Here is an 18,734-nt window from a genome sequence, read left to right as displayed (position 1 = left end):
TTGAACAGTAGGCCTAAATAATAGGCCATGATGCACTGCTTACAGAATGATATATCTAAGTTATAAATATTTTGGTTGACTGGATATATATATATATATATATATATATATATATATATATATATATATATATATATATATATATGGCAATCTCAAAGAAAGCACAAAATTGATAAACTCCAAAAACATTTAAGATTGTTTGCAAAATTTTACAACAAAATTTGCTTTTTCTTCTGCAGCCTACTTTGGAGACTTCCCTGAAACTTCAGATTCAAGATAGAGAAGGACGAAGTTTGACATATAACTATGAGGATCTGAAAGAGCTTCAAAACAAGCTCATGCTTATGTCTGGGAAAAAACAACAAAATCAAAAGGAAGTGGAACGATTCACTGAGGTTTGGTTAATTGATTTCATGTTTTTATAACCATGTAATAATAACATTGAATTCTGATTAGAAAACAAATAAAGATGCCCTTCTTGGCACTCAAGGAAACCATACAATAATATACAGTCAGTAAGAATAAAGACCAGAAAAGCAATATTTTAAGAACAGATCAACCAATAGCAAACAGGAATAGGCAGTGTCCTTACTGGGATAACAGCGTGCTGTGTTTTTTTTTCGGGTTTTTTAAAATGATATGAGATGGGAATATGTGAATATGTGAACAGTGAATATGAAAGAGTATTCTTGGTCATTATACACTGCTCAAAAAAATTAAAGGAACACTTTGAAAACACATCAGATCTCAATGGGGGAAAAAATCATGCTGTTTATTTATACTGATATGGACTGGTTGATGTGTTAGGAACAAAAAGATGTCACATCATCTGATGGAAATGAAAATTATCAACCTACAGAGGGCTGAATTCAAATACACCCCAAAAATTACAGTGAAAAAATGATGCAGCAGGCTAGTCCATTTTGCTGAAATTTAATTGCAGTAACTCAAAATGATATGCAGTAATTATTTATGGCCCCCATGTGCGTGTATGCATGCCTGACAACGTCGGGGCATGCTCCTAATGAGACGAAAGATGGCGTCCTGGGGTATCTCCTCCTCCTCCACCAGGGCATCACTGAGCTCCTGGACAGTCTGAGGTGCAACCTGACAGCGTTGGATGGATCGAAACACAATGTCCCAGAGGTTTTCTATTGGATTTAGGTCAGGCGAGCGTGGGGGCCAATCAATGGTATCAATTCCTTCATCCTCCAGGAACTGCCTGCATACTCTCGCCACATGAGGCTGGGCATTGTCATGCACCAGGAGGAACCCAGGACCCACTGCACCAGCATTGGGGTTTGACAATGGATGCAAGGATTTCATCCCGATACTTAATGGCAGTCAGGGTGCCGTTGTCTAGCCTGTATAGGTCTGTGCATTCCTCCATGGATATGTCTGCCCAGACCATCACTGACCCACCACCAAACCAGTCATGCTAAACGATGTTACAGGAAGCATTACATTCTCCACAGTTTCTCCAGACCCTTTTACGCCTGTCTCATATGCTCAGGGTGAACCTGCTCTCGTCTATGAAAAGCACAGGGCACTTGCAAATTCTGGTGTTCTGTGGCAAATGCCAATCAAGCTCCACGGTGCCGGGCAGTGAGCACAGGGCCCACTAGAGGACGTCGGGCCCTCAGGCCACCCTTGTGAAGTCTTTTTCTGATTGTTTGGTCAGAGACATTCACACCAGTGGCCTGCTGGATGTCATTTTGTAGGGCTCTGGCAGTGCTTCTCATGCTCCTCCTTGCACAAAGGAGCAGATACCGGTCCTGCTGATGGGTTGTAGACCTTCTACGGCCCTGTCCAGCTCTCCTGGAGTAACTGCCCGTCTCCTGGAATCTCCTCCCTGGTCTTGAGATTGTGCTGGGAGACACCGCAAACCTTCTGGCAATGGCACGTATTGATGTGCCATCCTGGAGGAGTCGGACTGTCTGTGCAACCTCTGTAGAGTCCAGGATGCGCTTAATACTGACAGTAGTGACAGTTACCCTAGCCAAATGTAAAACTGGTGAAAAGATGAGGAGGGGAAAACATGTCAGTGGCCTCCACCTGTAAAACCATTCCTGTTTTGATAGTTGTCTCGTTGTTGCCCCTCTAGTGCACCTGTTGTTAATTTCATTAACACCAAAGCAGCTGAAACTGATTGACAACACCCTCTGCTACTTACCTGACCAAATCAATATCCCAGAAGTTTAATTAACTTGATGCTATACTCTGACTACAAAGTTCCTTTAAGTTTTTTGAATAGTGCACATGGATGCATACATATTTTCTTGCTATGGTTGTGGTCGTGTGAGCTATGGGTAATAATAATATGAATAAAATGTGTGTGGGTAAATATGTATGTGTAAATGTGTCTTTATATGTGCATAGTTTAATCTATTGGCTCACTTCATGGGCTTTGAGGTTGTATTGGCTCATAAGTAAAGAAAGTATTAGGACGATTTTTGGTTTTAGATGAGTTGAGAACTTGTATTTTCAGATAAGTATTGTATTTTCTTAGAACAGGGAGCTGAAAAGGTGGGAAGGAATCTGTGCATAGGTGATTGTTTAGCAAGAAGCTAAAATGAGGTATAGAACAAAGGTGCTAGTGGGTGTTTTTTATTTTTGTTCTGCTAATATGACATAATGGAGTTGCAAAAGAAGGGTGGATACAAGTGAGGTTGTAGAGAGTACAGAGGTTGGTTGATGTGATTTAATAGGGAAAACCGATACGTGGAGTTTCTGTTATTGGCAGTGATTACACTGGAGAAGAAGCTGGTTTGATGTTGATGATAAACTCCTTATAATTTAAAATAGGATTACTATACATATCTTTTCTCCTGTAAACCCAGTTTTAATATTAATATCCTATTTAATGTCTATACATTTGCACATGTCTTTGATTATCTATGATTTTCTATTAATTGTAGTAATACATGTTCTTTATATTTAGGTTTTTGAAAATGTCCAGAGACTTGCCACAGCATTTGTAGATCTTCATGCTGCAGGGAATCCACTCTTCCGATGCTGGGAAGCAAAGATCTTTTGCAAAAGTCAAAGTGACCAATGTATCTACATGGAAATCAACTTTTGCAAGACATTTACTATTGAAATAAATGGAAGCGTGACTGACCAACTTGAAGCACTATCCAGGAAGATGGAGCTGTTTATTTGTGATTGGAAAAACTTTGTGAACAAAGTTAGATCTGATCACTTTCATTTAAACTTCTTTACAGCAGAGCAAATATTCCATCTATGCAGTGTCCTGAGTCCTCCAAATGTTAATACAGAATTAGATGAGCAAGCACTGATGATGCTTTCTTTCATCAAACTGAACTGCTCAAGTTCAGATGTCTGGAGTACATGGCACAGACTCTCCAACCAATTTGAGTGTAAAAAAATACATAATGAAAAAGATGACCAATCTACAGTCTTCTTTAGCCGTTTAACACATGAAGACTCAGTAGAAAATACAGACCAGACTGCTGGTCTAACAGAATTGGAAGATTTGTGGAGAAAATTCATCATAAATGAGGAAATGTTTTTCAATGACCTTTTGGACATGCGTAGTTTGGGGCATTTATTTACAATGATGGCTAGTTCAGAAAACAAAGATCAAAATGAATTGGAACAGCCAGTGCTATCTGAAAAAGATAAAACTCTAAGAAGAAGTCTCCCAAAAGGGCTCATCCCAAAACAACCAAATCTCCTAATCTGCCCACATGACCAGGCTCTGACTTCAAGCATCTGCTTGTACATGAACAGTGAATATGAGCCACTACCAAGTTATGATGAAGTGCTCTTGTGTACCCCAACAACATCCTGTGAACAGGTAGAGCTATTCCTGAGGAGATGTCTCACACCAGGTGATGTTGACCGGAAGATTTACACAATGATTTGGGCAGACCAACTAACATATGATGTCAGCTGCGCAATGGAGAACTTTTTTCAGAAACTGAGCAGTCAATTTAGCCATCATGATTACAAGCTTGTGATATATTGTAGCTCTGAGAGAGAACACACCTATATTCCAACTGCTTTTGGTCAGTTTAAAAGAGACTATGTACCTATAGAGCCATTGGAAAATATTCAAAAGTATTTGTCCAGGCATTTGTCATCCCCCTCAGAGCTAAAGGAAGCTATGTTTAAAGGTGGCTATACTGTTGGCATTGTCTCATCAAATCGTGCGGGTGTTGGTAAGTTTACATATAAGATCAATCAATATATAATTGTTAATGTTGACATCTTTGTTCCTTGTCATTATTGGTAAGACTATATTCCATTAAACCAGAATTTGTTTTATTATTATTTTTAGGCAAGTCCCTGTATATTCAAAGGATGTATGAAAATCTGGAAAGAAATGTTGAACAGGGAACAGCTTATAAAAAGTGCATTCGCCTCACCGAAAAGGAAATCGATTACCATCAAGTTCTCAAGTCTTTGTACGACACTCCAAAGCAAAAAGATATTAAGGTTTTTCACCTTGATGTAACATCTTCGGTAAGGGGTGTCATAGATAAGTACATTTAAATATTTACAATGTTATGTAAAGAGTGTGTACTATTTGTCATTCAGTTTAGAAGTGAAATCTCATATATTGCCTAGTTATAATATAAAGTGATAAATAATGCCTTATTTTTCTTGTACTTTTGATGATCATGGCTTAAAGAAAAAGAAAAACCCAAATAAATAAATTGAACAGTACAATGATCATTACTAACAGAGAACAATAACATATGGATGGTCCTCACATACACATTCAATACATTCATAGTGCACATGTAAATTAAAATTTATATCCTGTATAGCACTTCTGGATAGATTCAAACAAAATTTTGTTGCTTTGTACTTATAATAGTGTAATGACAATAAAGTTGAATTCTATTCTTTTCTATTCTAGAGAAAAAAAGTGCAAGTTGAAATGTTGGCCTTCAGTTGAATGGGGCTTGTTTTGCAATACTTATCATATTAAGGGCGAGTTTCACATAAGCAGGTAGGTGTTGTGAAACCCTTGTACCAGCTAAAAAATGAAATCAGTATCTGCATAAAATCTATCATCTGAAGGAGGCATGAGTTGCTCCAAATTTCCTAGTGTATGGCTGTGATTTGGGTGTCGGACAGAAAAGTTGACCAAAGACACCAGATGACATGGAACCCCAATCCTCACAGGAAAGCACCCTTAAGTTGTTGAATGGAATTTGCTTTCCATTGCAAAAATAAGACCACCATTTAATATTATTAGTTTAACTTTATTGATCTCACACTAGAGAAATTTTGCTCTGCATTTAACCCATCCCCTTGGGGAGCAGTGGGCTGCCATTGTGTTGTGGCTGGGGAGATGTGTGGGGTTAAGGGTTTTGCTCAGGGACCCAGAGTGCAGGCGGTGGGATTCAAACAGGATACTTACGACCTTCTCAGAGCACAAGCGCACTGCTTTAACCACCAGGCCAACACTCCCCCTAACTAGGCCAACAACCCCCAACCACTTTTTTTTGCTTTTGAATGTTTATGCCTTATTATCTGTAAGCATAAAAAATTAAGTTATAAAATAACAGCTTGAAATATCTCCACCTTGGTACGATTTTGATATTATATTGTTTTAATAAAAAATGAGAAGCAATTTTGTTATAGCTTTTCACAATACTTCATTTTTATTTAGATTTAACTGTATTATACTTACAGGGTTAATGTTGTTCTATATAAGTTTGACTCTGACTTGGGTGATGCATAATCCTAATGAGTTTTCTTTTTTCTTTTTAAAATGTCATTCTCAGGTACAAAAAGGCCTAGACGAATTAATTTTCAAGTTGTTCTTTTTACGGTACCTGATAGATTCAGATGGGCAAATGTGGCACTGTTTTGATAAACACCTTTTTGTCATGGAATTAACAGAAACCACAAATGATCAAGTCAGGTGTGGCACAAGATTGGTAAGTTTAAGGATTTTTCTGGATAGAAGTCTCAGTTTTGTTTTTTTCTGTGAAGCTGTATAACTTTTACCTTTTTACTTGAAAGAAATTTTTACCAAAACTCTGCAGAGGGGAGTTTTGGAGTCAATTATTAGGCCACATAGAAAGAAAGGAAAAATCGGCTTTGTTTGTTTTTGAGCATAGGCAGAAATTAACAAATTAACCTCTTATAAACCTCATAATTTAAAGAAAATAGAAGCAAAACTTTTATATGAATAATTAGTAGGCCTGAGCAGTAAAGGGCTTCGAAGGCCTATTTTATTTTGTAAGATTCTTATTATTCTTTTGCCTTGAAGGATGGATTTTAGGGGGCCTTAACATGGATGAAAACTCTTGTACTTTTGCCAAAGTTTTTCCCCCTTTTGAATTTGCTTGTTTTTATTGGATTCCAAAAGGGTCAACCCTTAGTTCTTGGGGTTTTGATTTTTCTTTCCAAGGTTGGTTTTCTCAAATTCTTGAAAAAATTCTCTTGGAGGTATGCCCGAAAACCCACAGGATGCAGCCATTTTTGGTCAAAGAAGGATTTTTGGCCATTTTTCATTTTTGCTCATATCGAACTTTAACAAACTTCTTTTTGGGGTTTTGCTTCCTTTTTTTTCCGTTTTTAATTTTTTTTTAAGTTACAGGTTTATAATTATGTCTGCCTCTGTTTTTTTGTTGTTTTTTTTTTTTTTTTTTTTTGGACCTCGCTGATTTTTAATTGGTTACCCCTGCCCTAGAGAGACTAAAACAACAAGCCCCGAGCCATGCAAATACTGAGAATTATGAAACTTGGCACACGTGTAACCCACCAACACCCTATGAAAAACTCTCTTGGAGCCATGGTCCGAACCCCACAGGAATTTGGCATTTTTTGGATTGAAGTTCAAATCTTCACTGTGAATTTGCACATTATAGCATCTATATTTAAACAAACTCCTCCTATAGGTTTTGAGTTACATACTGCAGATTCCCTGTATATTATCCTTAGGCATTGGGGATCAAAAGTTATTAAAGGAAGTTTTCTACATCAAAGCACGTAGGCATGGCCAAGAGTCAAAATTGGTCATTTGGTAGTAAATCAAAAGGTAACGTGCGGTCGCAATAGGCCAAGTGGCGCTGCGCTTTGAGGGCCGCCCAATCCTACTTGCGGCTTTAATTTTTTATTTTTTTTTATTGTGGAATATAGAAAAAAAAAACGTAGTATTTTTCAGAACAAAAATATTTGTGGTCATTAACAATTAGTTTCATTTGCTTTCTTTTAGACATCAAGAATTTTTTAACAAAAAATATGTTTTACACAGTACAAATAACTGCTGTACTTTGAACAGTTAGCTTTTAAAAGAGAAGTTTAATTTGTATAATGATGTGATGCACTGTATGAAAGCTTTTGTATTGGTGTAAATCATTATGTTTCTGTACCTTTAGGGTCAAAAGGGAAACTTTGCATTCCCTGATGTTTTCCCAAACGTGTTTTGTCGACCTCCCAAAGAGGTCATGGCTTTGGAAATGCAGAGGGAGGAAAATCTTTCCACTGAAAATGATGACCCACTTATGGATGATGAGTGTTTCCAGAATGAAGCTTTTCAGAGACCATACCAGTACCTCAAACGTTTTCACAATAATGAGAATCTTGACAAGTTCTCTTACAACGGTATTGAAGGAACTCATTCGAATTGTCTTCAAATATTCTTATTCTACTGTGGTGTACTGGATCCATCATGGGCAGAGCTTCGCAATTTTGTTTGGTTTCTTAATCTTCAGTTGCAAGACTGTGAAAATTCAGTGTTCTGTAATGCTGAGTTTGTTGGAGACACCCTTCAAGGGTTCAAAAACTTTGTAATTGAGTTTATGATCTTAATGTCCAAAGACTTTGCAACCCCATCCTTATGCATCTCTGATGAGAGCCTTGGAAGAAAACAAGCTGACTTAACAGGAGTAAATGAAAAAGACTTAGCTCCATTCCTTATTCGGAAAAGATGGGAATCTGAACCTCATCCATACATCCTTTTTAATGATGATCACACATCCATGACCTTCATAGGCTTTCATTTGAAGAGCAATGGCCAAAAAGGACTTAATGCCATAAATCCCTCGACAGGAAAAGTAATTAAAGAAAACATCATGACTCAAAATCTTTACAGGGGGCTAAAACATCAAAGAGTCCCCTTTAACGTAGATTTTGATCAGCTCCCTAGAGCTGACAAGATTGAACATCTGTGCCGTGTTCTTGGAATCAAATGTCCAACAGATCCTGATGAAACCTATGAACTGACAACAGACAACATCCTCAAAATGATGGCAATTCACATGCGATTTAGGTGTGGTATCCCAGTCATAATAATGGGTGAGACCGGATGTGGAAAGACAAGACTTATAAAGTTTATGTGTGAACTGCAAAGGTGTGGCGCTCCAGCAGAGAACATGAAACTCGTCAAGGTTCATGGAGGAACAACATGTAAAATGATTTATGATAAAGTGGTTGAAGCAGAAGGTCTAGCAAAGTCAAACAAAGAAAATCATAAATTCAACTCTGTTCTTTTCTTTGACGAAGCAAACACAACAGAAGCCATCACCAGCATCAAAGAGATTATCTGTGATCACTCCGTTCAAGGAAAAAGCCTAGAAACTCAAACAGGGCTGCAGATTATTGCTGCATGCAACCCATACAAAAAACATACAGCTGAAATGATTGAAAGGCTAGAGGCCTCTGGATTGGGCTACAGGGTCCATGCTCAGGAAACACAAGAAAAACTGGGCTCCATTCCTCTTCGCCAGCTTGTGTATCGTGTCCATGTGTTACCACCTAGCTTGATTCCACTTGTTTGGGATTTTGGGCAACTCAGTGATTTAGCTGAAAAAATGTATATCAAACAAATTGTTCAAAGGCAGGCAGAAGCCAACTTGATTGAGGAACGGCACATTCCAATGATATCTAATGTGTGCTCATTATCACAACAGTTCATGAGGGAGAAGAACGATGAATGTAGTTTTGTCAGTCTGAGAGATGTTGAACGTTGCATGCAAGTTTTTGTGTGGTTCCACAAGAATCACTCTATGTTTAAAAATCATCTTACGTCACTGCAACAAAAAAATAAAATGAGAGAAATACCACATTTTTCCCCTGCTAGTGACAGAGTTGTCTGGTCACTCTTGATGGCAACCGGAGTATGCTATCAGTCTTGCCTCGAGAGTAAAGGACAGTATCAGAAAGCTATTAGTGAACTACTTACAAGAGAGTACAAACCACAAAGAATACAGCAGGAAATTCATCTCATGCAAGAACTTCTACTAAGTGGGGTACCCCTGGGTAAGACAATAGCCAGAAATGAAGCTTTGAGAGAGAACTTCTTTATGATGGTAATTTGCATTGAGCTAAGAATTCCCTTGTTTATTGTTGGGAAACCAGGGAGCTCTAAATCCCTGTCTAAAACCCTGATTGCAGATGCTATGCAAGGCCCTACAGCACACTCTGACCTGTTTAAGAGACTTAAGCAGATACATCTAGTGTCTTTCCAGTGCAGTCCCCATTCAACTCCTGAAGGAATCATTCGCACATTCAAACAGTGCGCCCGGTTTCAAGAGAGCAAAAATCTGGATGAATACACCTCAGTAGTTGTTCTTGATGAAATAGGGTTAGCTGAGGATTCCCCGAAAATGCCATTGAAAACACTGCATCCATTACTAGAAGAGGGATGTGTTGATGAAAAGCCACAGCCTCATCAGAGGGTTGGTTTCATTGGAATTTCCAACTGGGCACTGGATCCTGCCAAAATGAATCGTGGGATCTTTGTTTCCCGGGGAGATTTAAGTGAGAAAGAACTTATTAAAAGTGCTGAAGGAATCTGTGCATCTGAAAAAAACATTCTTCAGAAGATAAAACATCTTTTTGAACCATTTGCAAAAGCATATGAGATAGCACGCAAAGAGGGCAAAGGCTTCTTTGGTCTAAGGGACTTTTACAGTTTGATAAAAATGATATTTTTAATCACTAAAATCTCAAATGAGAGCCCAACTACTGATGAAATCGCTGGAGCAGTTCTAAGAAACTTTAGTGGAAAAGATGATGTTAAAGTGATTGACATTTTCTCAAACGTATTCTGTCTGGACCTTTCCAATACCAACACCAGCACCACCGAAATGATAAAACAAAGTGTTCTCCCATCTTGCAAAATGGAGGAAAATCGATACTTGTTAATCCTAACCAAGAACTATGCAGCACTTCAGATTCTGCAACAAATATTCTCTTCTCATCATATCCATCCAGAGATCATTTTTGGATCCAGCTTCTCAAAGGACCAGGAGTACATGCAGATTTGTAGGAACATCAATCGTATCAAAATTTGCATGGAGACAGGACAGACAGTTGTGCTCCTGAACTTACAGAATCTGTATGAAAGCCTGTATGATGCACTCAACCAATACTATGTGACTCTAGGGGGTCAGAAGTATGTTGATCTTGGATTAGGAACACATCGCGTGAAATGCAGAGTTCATCCAAATTTCAGGCTCATTGTCATTGAAGAAAAAGAAGTGGTGTATGAGCAGTTTCCAATCCCACTTATCAACAGGTTGGAGAAGCACTGCCTAGACATCAACACTGTCCTCAAATTGGGACAGCGGAACATTGCTAATGAATTATGGAACTGGGTTAAGAATTTCATCGCAGTAGAACATGAGTTCTCCACAAGTAAGGACTATTCTCCAGGAGATGTTTTCATTGGCTACCACTCAGACACCTGTGCCTCTGTGGTCCTTCAAGTGACCAAGGATGAAAGTGATGGAACAGATGTTCAAGACACTTTGAACAAAGCCAAAACTGTTATGCTCAACTGTGCAACTCCAGACTCAGTAGTTCGTTTGGACAAATCTCATCTCTCTGATGATGAAAGAGAACTTTGGATAAAGGAGTATGCCAAAGAGGATAGGCACAGATCTCTTGGAGACTACATTGCATATCACATAAAAGAGTTTGAGCAATCACAAGTGTCATTCACTGAGGTAATATTTGTTTATTTTCTTTTTTATGAAATTTAAAAAGTTTTCCACCTCATTGTAACTTTGGGAATTGTTTAGTTGAAATTAGATTTTTTTTTATTGAATCTACATTGATATTATTAGTCTTGCTTCAACCTTTTGAGACTTTATATATTCCTGTGCTGCAAGTCCTTCACATTTTTGCAGACATTTCCTTTATATATAATTTGTTATGTTGAGTAAACTCTGCAAAATATTAATTGTTTGAAAGCTCCTCTTAAAAGCTGATATGCATATAAGCTTTACATTTTTGTGGTATCAAATAAAATTATGCTTTAAAATGTTTAAATTTATTTCATACACAATAAAACGGATTACATTATGGGTTTTAAAGTGATTTTCTTCTTTTTATTTTAGGTGACAACCTTTTCCCGACTTCTTACAGCAGCCAATGCTGAACAACTGCAGAATGAGATAAAATGTCGTGCTGTTAAGCTGCTATCTCTCCTCCAGTTTGACACAGAGTACTCTTTCCTTAAAGCAATAAGGTATGTATCTATAACATAAATAATTTTATTTATCTTCTTAATCATTCTTTATCATTTTAATCCAAGTGAACAAAGAACACTCTTTTGCTCTTCTTGAGTGCTAATTGTTTAAGGGACAATTGTGAGGCTTTTAATATTTACAGCTGTATTGTATTTCATAAAATACATTATGACAATGTCTTGCCATTAGGGGATTTATTGGCTCAACACACTTGGACAAAGTGCTTATTGTCCAAAACGAGTTTGAGGATGACCTTCAAAAAAGAAATATTGTCTCATCAGCCAAGTGAGTAAAAATATCCCACTTTTTCATTTTTGGAGGCAAAATCTCAGCTGATTATTTTCTGTTCATTCCTGTAATAAATCCTTTTGCACTTATCAGGTACTCCTGTGTCAATGAGATATACAAGTGCCTCACTAAAGATGATGCAAAGACATGTGTGTTCTTTGTGACAAAACTTCCTCGAATGGAAGGAGGGACTTCCTATATAGGATTTCAAGGCGGTTAGTCATCCTCTTAAACACAATTATAAAGTCTTTTATCTCAGCAAGCATTTCATATTTGCACATTACCCTGCTTCTGCTATTAATAATAAAATATATCAAAGCATATGTACCATAAACTTGCATGTTGTGCCTCTCAAAAAGAAATTAAATAACAGAATACTAAAAATAAACCAAGCTTATGAAATTATTTACAGATCCCTGGAGGTCTATTCATATTGATGATCTCAGAAGATCAAGGGAGTTTGTTTCTGATGTTCATTCCTTGAAAAAGATGCATATTAGTGATCTATTTAAAGATCCACCCAAGGGTAATTTATATTGCTATTATTTAACAGGGTATTTATACATCGGAAATTTAATTTTAGCTGAATAAATACACTTTTTATCTCTTCTCCAAAGCCATGAAAACTGAAGATCAACTTGAAAAGCCTCAAAATGAAAACTTTTCTGTAAGTAACATTCTTTACTCATGTACAAATCTCAATGGTTCAAAATTAATGCTGATTTTTATAGAAAATACCGAATCTTTCAATTTGAGAATGAAAAATCTTCTAAAATTAAAACTATGCTATCGAAGAAGTCAGTGTCTGCATTGAAAAAAAGATCAATTTTACATTAACTAAGGGCATACAGTAAGTAGTAACAGGAAAACAAATATTTTGTGCACAATTTTTGATGCAAAGTTGCAAACTCATAAGACTTAAACCATTTCTAATTATCATTGGCAAATTAAAGTATGTAACATGGGGATAATTTAGCTATCTAGCTTTCATTCATTCATATTTCCACTTGTGTTAATAATATTACAAAACAGATATTCAGTTTACTATCTAATATCCATCTGGCAAAAATCTTTTTTTATATTTTTTATTTTGTACTTGCATTTGTTTTATTATTCAGGTTTTGGGAGGTATTTTTGATACAACAGATCTGGTGAGGAGCTGTGTCCAGCCTGCTGTAGGCATGCTTCAGGATGTTGCTGACAGTGGGGAACTCAGCACAGCGAGAATTGAGAACCTGCTTACTCTGCTGGAGGAAAGTAAGAAATGTCTTTAGAATTGGTCATTTTGTTTTATCATTTATATGTTCACATTATTATTTGTTTAAACTAAAGACCAATCTTTACTATTGTTAGTAAGTTATAAAACAGAGTTTTCTACTGTAAAGGTAATAAAACAATCAGTCTGATTTGTGTAATTATATCAATGATATTTTACACCTTTATTTCACTTAAAAGTCCAACTGGAGCCACAAAAATCTGTTTTAAAAGGGTTACCTGGCTCAAAAAGAAAAACAATTAGATTGCTTGAGTTGAATTTAACGATTTAATTCAATTCAGTTTATTTATATAGCGCCAATTCACAACACATTTCACCTCAAGGCAGTTTACAGTTCACCAGATCATCCAGTAAAATCGATTTAACGTTTTCTATGTAAGGAAAACCAGTTGATTGCATCGACTCATTGACTCGAATGCAATCCCTCACACTACTGTAAGCATGCTTGTAGCAACAGTGGAGAGGAAAAACTCCCTTTTCACAGGAAGAAACCTCCAGCAGAACCAGGCTCAACAACAACAAATTACAGAAATACTCTTAATGTAACAACAATATGGGACTGATCCTCTGAAGCAGAGGTCCCGTAGTAGCAGACCGTGGTACGAATCCGGGCCCACCTGCTGGCTAATCCGGACCCAACCTGATTTAAAACATTTACAAATTACCACATGTTTTGTTGACGACAGTGTCTTCACTTCCGTCACTTCTCCTGTGAATATGGTAAAGCCCTCTGGAGCATCCGGCACCAAGCTACACGTGATACAAATTAGACAATTAGCTGTGTCAGTCTGGGTCACTGCTGCTGGCCACTTTTAGATACAGCAAGCAAACCTTTGGCAAGCAGAAAAGAGAACAGAGAAAGTGTGAACTGCTGGAAGATGCGTGGTGAACTAGTGAAAGAAAGGTGAAATGGCATCTTCAAAGATGACCCTGCACATTTTCAGTATGTTTGGCTCAACCTTCTGCTGTGAAGCAGGATCCCCCACCATGACCATAATCAAAAATAGATAATGATCAAGGCTCACAAAAGGCACCTTGATTATGTGCTTGAGAATACATTTGTCACAATTCAAGTCTTGCAGGTTAGTGTAAAGCCCACTGCTCTCATTAAGACAGAATAACAGAAAGCAAAAAATAACAGAGAGTCAGTTCAAGTGTTTTATAAAATAAATTGTCTATATACCAAACTGAAATTTTCTTGTTCTCTACTCAAAAAAAAAACATTTTAGATTTTAAAATAGAAAATTTTTCTATTTTGTTTTTATTACCGTAAATTGAATATATAACATAGATGTATAAAAATCTAATTTTATTTCAGTGTTAAATTGTGTTTAAAGTAACAGATTATAATTAAAAATGTCTCTGGACCTTTGGTAGTTGATGATTTTCTTCATTCGGACCCCGCTGATTTTTAATTGGTTACCCTTGCTCTAAAGGATTGTTTGTACACATGCAAAAAGTCACATGCTAATTTGTTTGAGCACAAAACGCCAATCTTTAAACAGGGTGGAAATTAATGTGTCCAAAATCAGCAGGCAGTGGCCACAAACACTATGATTGTGTGTCTCCATGACTATGCAGATCACATTGTAATGACCACATCTAGAATAGGCTTAAGTTCACATTTTTTATTTAAATCATGACCTGACAGATTTCCAAAACATTGGTCCAATACAGAAGAATGGATTTTTCAGGCTGCAACCCATGAACTAAAGCTATCACCCAGACCAAATTCTCAGATCGTCAGCAACATATACATCAAATCAACCTGATCAAATGCCTTGTGAGCATCAAGCATAAGTAGGCTACTGCATATTTGGGTTTATTTTGTTTGCTGTACACAATATTTAGTAATCTAAAGAAATAAAAAAAGAAAATATCCTGGGAGTAAACCCCACCTGATCCAAGTGCATTCTAGTTGCAACATGTTTATTAAATCTGTTCGCTAAGATTTTCGTAAAAGGTCAGAAGTATTTGCCGCGTATATTGAATCAGGTAATATATTATTCTTTAATTATTCTCAATAACAGAGTTACCAGATCTTTAATAAATGCTTTGTAAAAATTGATACCAGGGCCATAGGTGTCATAAGCCCAGAACTTAGTACCCAATATTCAAGGCGAGACAGTGGGAAGATTCAAAGCATTTATCAAAATCAGGAACCGGTACTGTGGATCTGCAGCAGCTGCGGGGGGAGGCGGGGCATTATCCATCAATGGTAACTATGGTTAACAGAAGTGTCAAGTAACGAAGTACAAATACTTATTTACTGTGTTTAAGTACACTTTTTAGGTATCTATACTTTACTCCATTACTTGTTTTTCTTCCTACTTCTGACTTCTACTCATTACATTTTCACACTAGTATCTTTACTTTTGTTGGGATCCTCAGGCTTGCCCACCAGAGGGCGCCGAGGATCCCCTTCTGCTCTTTGCTATTTTCCCTTAGGGCTGGAGTTACTGTGGGGATCTGGAGATTACCCTCTGTCTCCAGCAGAGTGCGCCGTGGGTCTTCTGGAGCTGGAACCTTCCAGCACACCTGATTTCCATCTACTCATCTGAAGACCTCCCCTTTATAAGCTCCTGCCAGACCTTGCTTCCACGCCGCAGTGTTGATCTTAGTTGGAAACCTGTCTCTGGTCTGAAGCTCAGGAAGAGCTGCCTCATTGGAACCCTGTCTCTGGTCTGAAGCTCTGGGAGAGCTGCATCACAGGAAACCTGTCTCTAGCCTGAAGCTCTAGGTGAGCTTAACCTGCTAATCTGCCCTGGTGAGCCAACCCGAAGATTCCTACGTGGATGTAACCTGAAGACTTCTATGTGGAGTTTACCTGGAGGTTCCTATGTGGAATCAGCCTGAAGAATCCTATGTGGATTTTACCTGTTGTTCTCTGTTATGAGCTGAGGGCTCAGCTTGAAGAATCCTATGAGGATATCCCCCTGTTGTTCCCTGCAAAGAGCTGGAAGCTCAGCCTGAAGAATCCTTTGTGTTTATTCCCTGTTGTTCTCTGCAGTGAGCTGGAAGCTCAGATCAAGACTCCAGTGAACCTGCTCCCCTGCCTGAACCAGTTCCAGGATCATTGTTCATGTTATTGTGCTTAAATAAACTCGTTAAACTTTTCATCAGACTCCGTTGTGTTCTGCATATTGGGCTTTTCTGAAACCCATCATGACAACTTTCTATTCTTTACATTTTTAAAACAAACGTTACTCGTTACTCTTGGCTTCGGTTTAATGTTTATAAATATTTATTTCACGTCATGTGCGCCATCCAATGCAGATCATTGGCTCCATCCACATCTAGTGAAAACTAGTGTAATTGGATGAGTCATATAACGCAAACACTCATTGGTTAGCTAATGGAAATCATCAGAAGCAAGCAGGTGTTCTTCAAACTGCAAACGTCAATTGTCTATGCCATGCTACAATGTCGGATTCAGAAAAAGATTTTGAAATGTCTGAAAGGTCGGACACAGGCTAGAGATCAACAAGAGACCAACTTCGCCCTATCTCAAAAATCTTTTCGACATATTCGAAAAATGTTGCTTTCAAATCATATAGTGGCATCTGGCTGTTTATTTTAAAGGTTACTTTATACTTTTATACTTTAAGTAGTTTTAGGAGCACATACTTTTTCACTTTAACTTGAGAAAAGAGGACAAGTTGATACTTCAACTTTTACCAGAGTGTTTTTTAACGGCAGTATCTATACTGCTACTTAAGAAACAAAAGGCTGTACTTTTGACACCACTGATGGTAATAAAAAAAAACATGATAATCCATGATAATCCGACGGAAGATGATTATCCATGTGAGTCACTTACCTGGTTTAACAGTTCAGTCCATCTTCTTAGAGCGAGGTAGGATCCAGCCGATGGACTGCGAACAAGATGTGGCGTGAGCCACCAACAGTAAACCAGATGCTGCAGCTCCAGTGAACAAGCATGAATCCGAGCCAGGTCAGGGAAACTATTCAGAAAAGGTAGGCTCAGAGATCCAGTAGACCATAGCCCAGTAGGGGTTCTGATCAGAACAGGAATAGGCTTGTCCAGGGTTCCAGAGTCCACGAAGAGTTGAGGCAGAACGTTCAGGTGGGAAGAAGCAAGCTCAGTAGTAGAGAGGCAGAACAAGGCAGAAAAACTATGGTATGCTCAAACTTGACATGATGAGGAACTATACGAAATTCTTGAAACCTCTCTCACCACTGGCCTCAGAGAACAAGAACATGAAATATGGCCTCAGTAATGATCCAAAACTCAAAGCCAAACTTCAATGAGACAAATTAAATGATCTGGCCCCAGATAGCTGGGAATGAGCCATTTATAAAGCAGCAGGAGCAGGTGGATATGATGAGTGATAATTGGTAACCGGGCAGAGTTAGACAGATGAGTGAAATGAGCAATTAGGTAAGCTTTCAGAGACATGATCATGACAATAGGCGCCAGATCTTCCGCTTTAAGTTCGCTCTGTGTGTTGCACTCTAATTTAGGGAGCGAAAGGGTAAGCAAGGATTAAAAAATAATTTCTTCAGCTGCGGAGCTTTGGGTCTATTCCATTTTTGTAAAAGTTCCTGAATAAAACAAAACCTGCTATGACAACCTTAAAGGCCTCCCACAGAGATTAGACAAAAACATAACTTATGTTGTCAAAGGCTAAATTGTCCTTTATCGGAAGTGAAAATTTTTCAAAAAATATTTTATTATTAAACAAGCTTGGGTTAGATGGCTAATTATACTATGGGGTTTTTCAGTCCAAAGTCCACACCCATAGAAACTGGACTATGGTCTGAGATGAAAATGTTGGTGATTGATGACTTAATAGTTGCTGTCAGTTTGGAGTCTGTCAAAAAATAATAATTCCCAGTGTATGTGTTGTGAACTTGTGAAAAAAATAATATTCTTTCTAGCGGATCATGATTCCTCCATATATCAACCAGGTTAAGCGACTTGGTCAGATTATTTTGCATATTTGTGAGGGCTAACTGAACACAGTGAAAATCACCATCTAGAATCAAATGGCAAATGGCCTGTACTTATATGGCACTTTTTCAAGTAAGGAGACTTGACCAAAGGGTTTTACACTACATTCAGTCATTCACCCATTCACGCACACACTCACACACTGGTGGTGGCAAAATACATTGTAGCCACAGCTGCCCTGGGGCTCACTGACAGAAGCGAGGCTGCCGTATACTGGCACCTCTGGGCACCGCTGACCTCCATCAAGTTGGTTGTTGCTAGATCAGATATCAAGAGAAAAACATCTTAGAAGAAAGCAGGATTGTCAAAGTTTGGTGCATGTAAACAACCCAGTCTCATGGGAAAATGTACCCCCACTACGTTGGTCCACATTGCAAAACGTAGTGGAGGTACATTAATGGCCATTTTTTTGTGGTACTGTTACGTTTCTTCTGCCTATACCATTTTGGTATAAACATGGCTGAGATTTCTCTAACTTTTAGTGGGAAAATCAATAATTTCAATCAGTTTCTGCATTTAAAAGGGTTTTGATTACATTTATAGCGAGAAGTGTAGGGTTTATTTACATAATATTTACTTGGTGAACATACATAATCACCCGCTTGCTAGTTTTTGCTACGGGTTTTCGGATCTCGTCAGGATTATGTGAAATTGCAACGTTTTGGCTGCTACCCATTGTGTCTCCTTCCATTATTAACCCACCACTTCCCTTTTGGTGATAGGATAGGAGCGG

The 18,734-nt window shown here is 37.9% G+C and overlaps 1 protein-coding gene across 1 annotated transcript in view; it reads left to right on the top strand.

Moving 5' to 3' along the window:
• The window catches only part of LOC107098671 (E3 ubiquitin-protein ligase RNF213-like), a 66,319-nt gene that overhangs the window by 6,914 nt on the left and 40,671 nt on the right, over positions 1-18,734 (top strand). The window contains 12 exon segments of the mRNA XM_015396455.1: positions 240-395; positions 2,942-4,184; positions 4,304-4,488; positions 5,763-5,918; positions 7,365-10,937; positions 11,331-11,461; positions 11,652-11,747; positions 11,844-11,965; positions 12,163-12,276; positions 12,368-12,417; positions 12,869-13,007; positions 16,859-16,919. Coding sequence (XP_015251941.1) covers positions 240-395; positions 2,942-4,184; positions 4,304-4,488; positions 5,763-5,918; positions 7,365-10,937; positions 11,331-11,461; positions 11,652-11,747; positions 11,844-11,965; positions 12,163-12,276; positions 12,368-12,417; positions 12,869-13,007; positions 16,859-16,919 — 6,026 coding nt within the window.

The sequence above is a fragment of the Cyprinodon variegatus genome, unplaced genomic scaffold (genome assembly GCF_000732505.1).
Source record: "Cyprinodon variegatus isolate N-32 unplaced genomic scaffold, C_variegatus-1.0 Scaffold799, whole genome shotgun sequence".
NCBI lineage: Eukaryota > Metazoa > Chordata > Actinopteri > Cyprinodontiformes > Cyprinodontidae > Cyprinodon > Cyprinodon variegatus.
The sequence above is the reverse complement of the archived record's forward strand: the minus strand, read 5'-3'. Positions and strand labels throughout refer to the sequence as shown.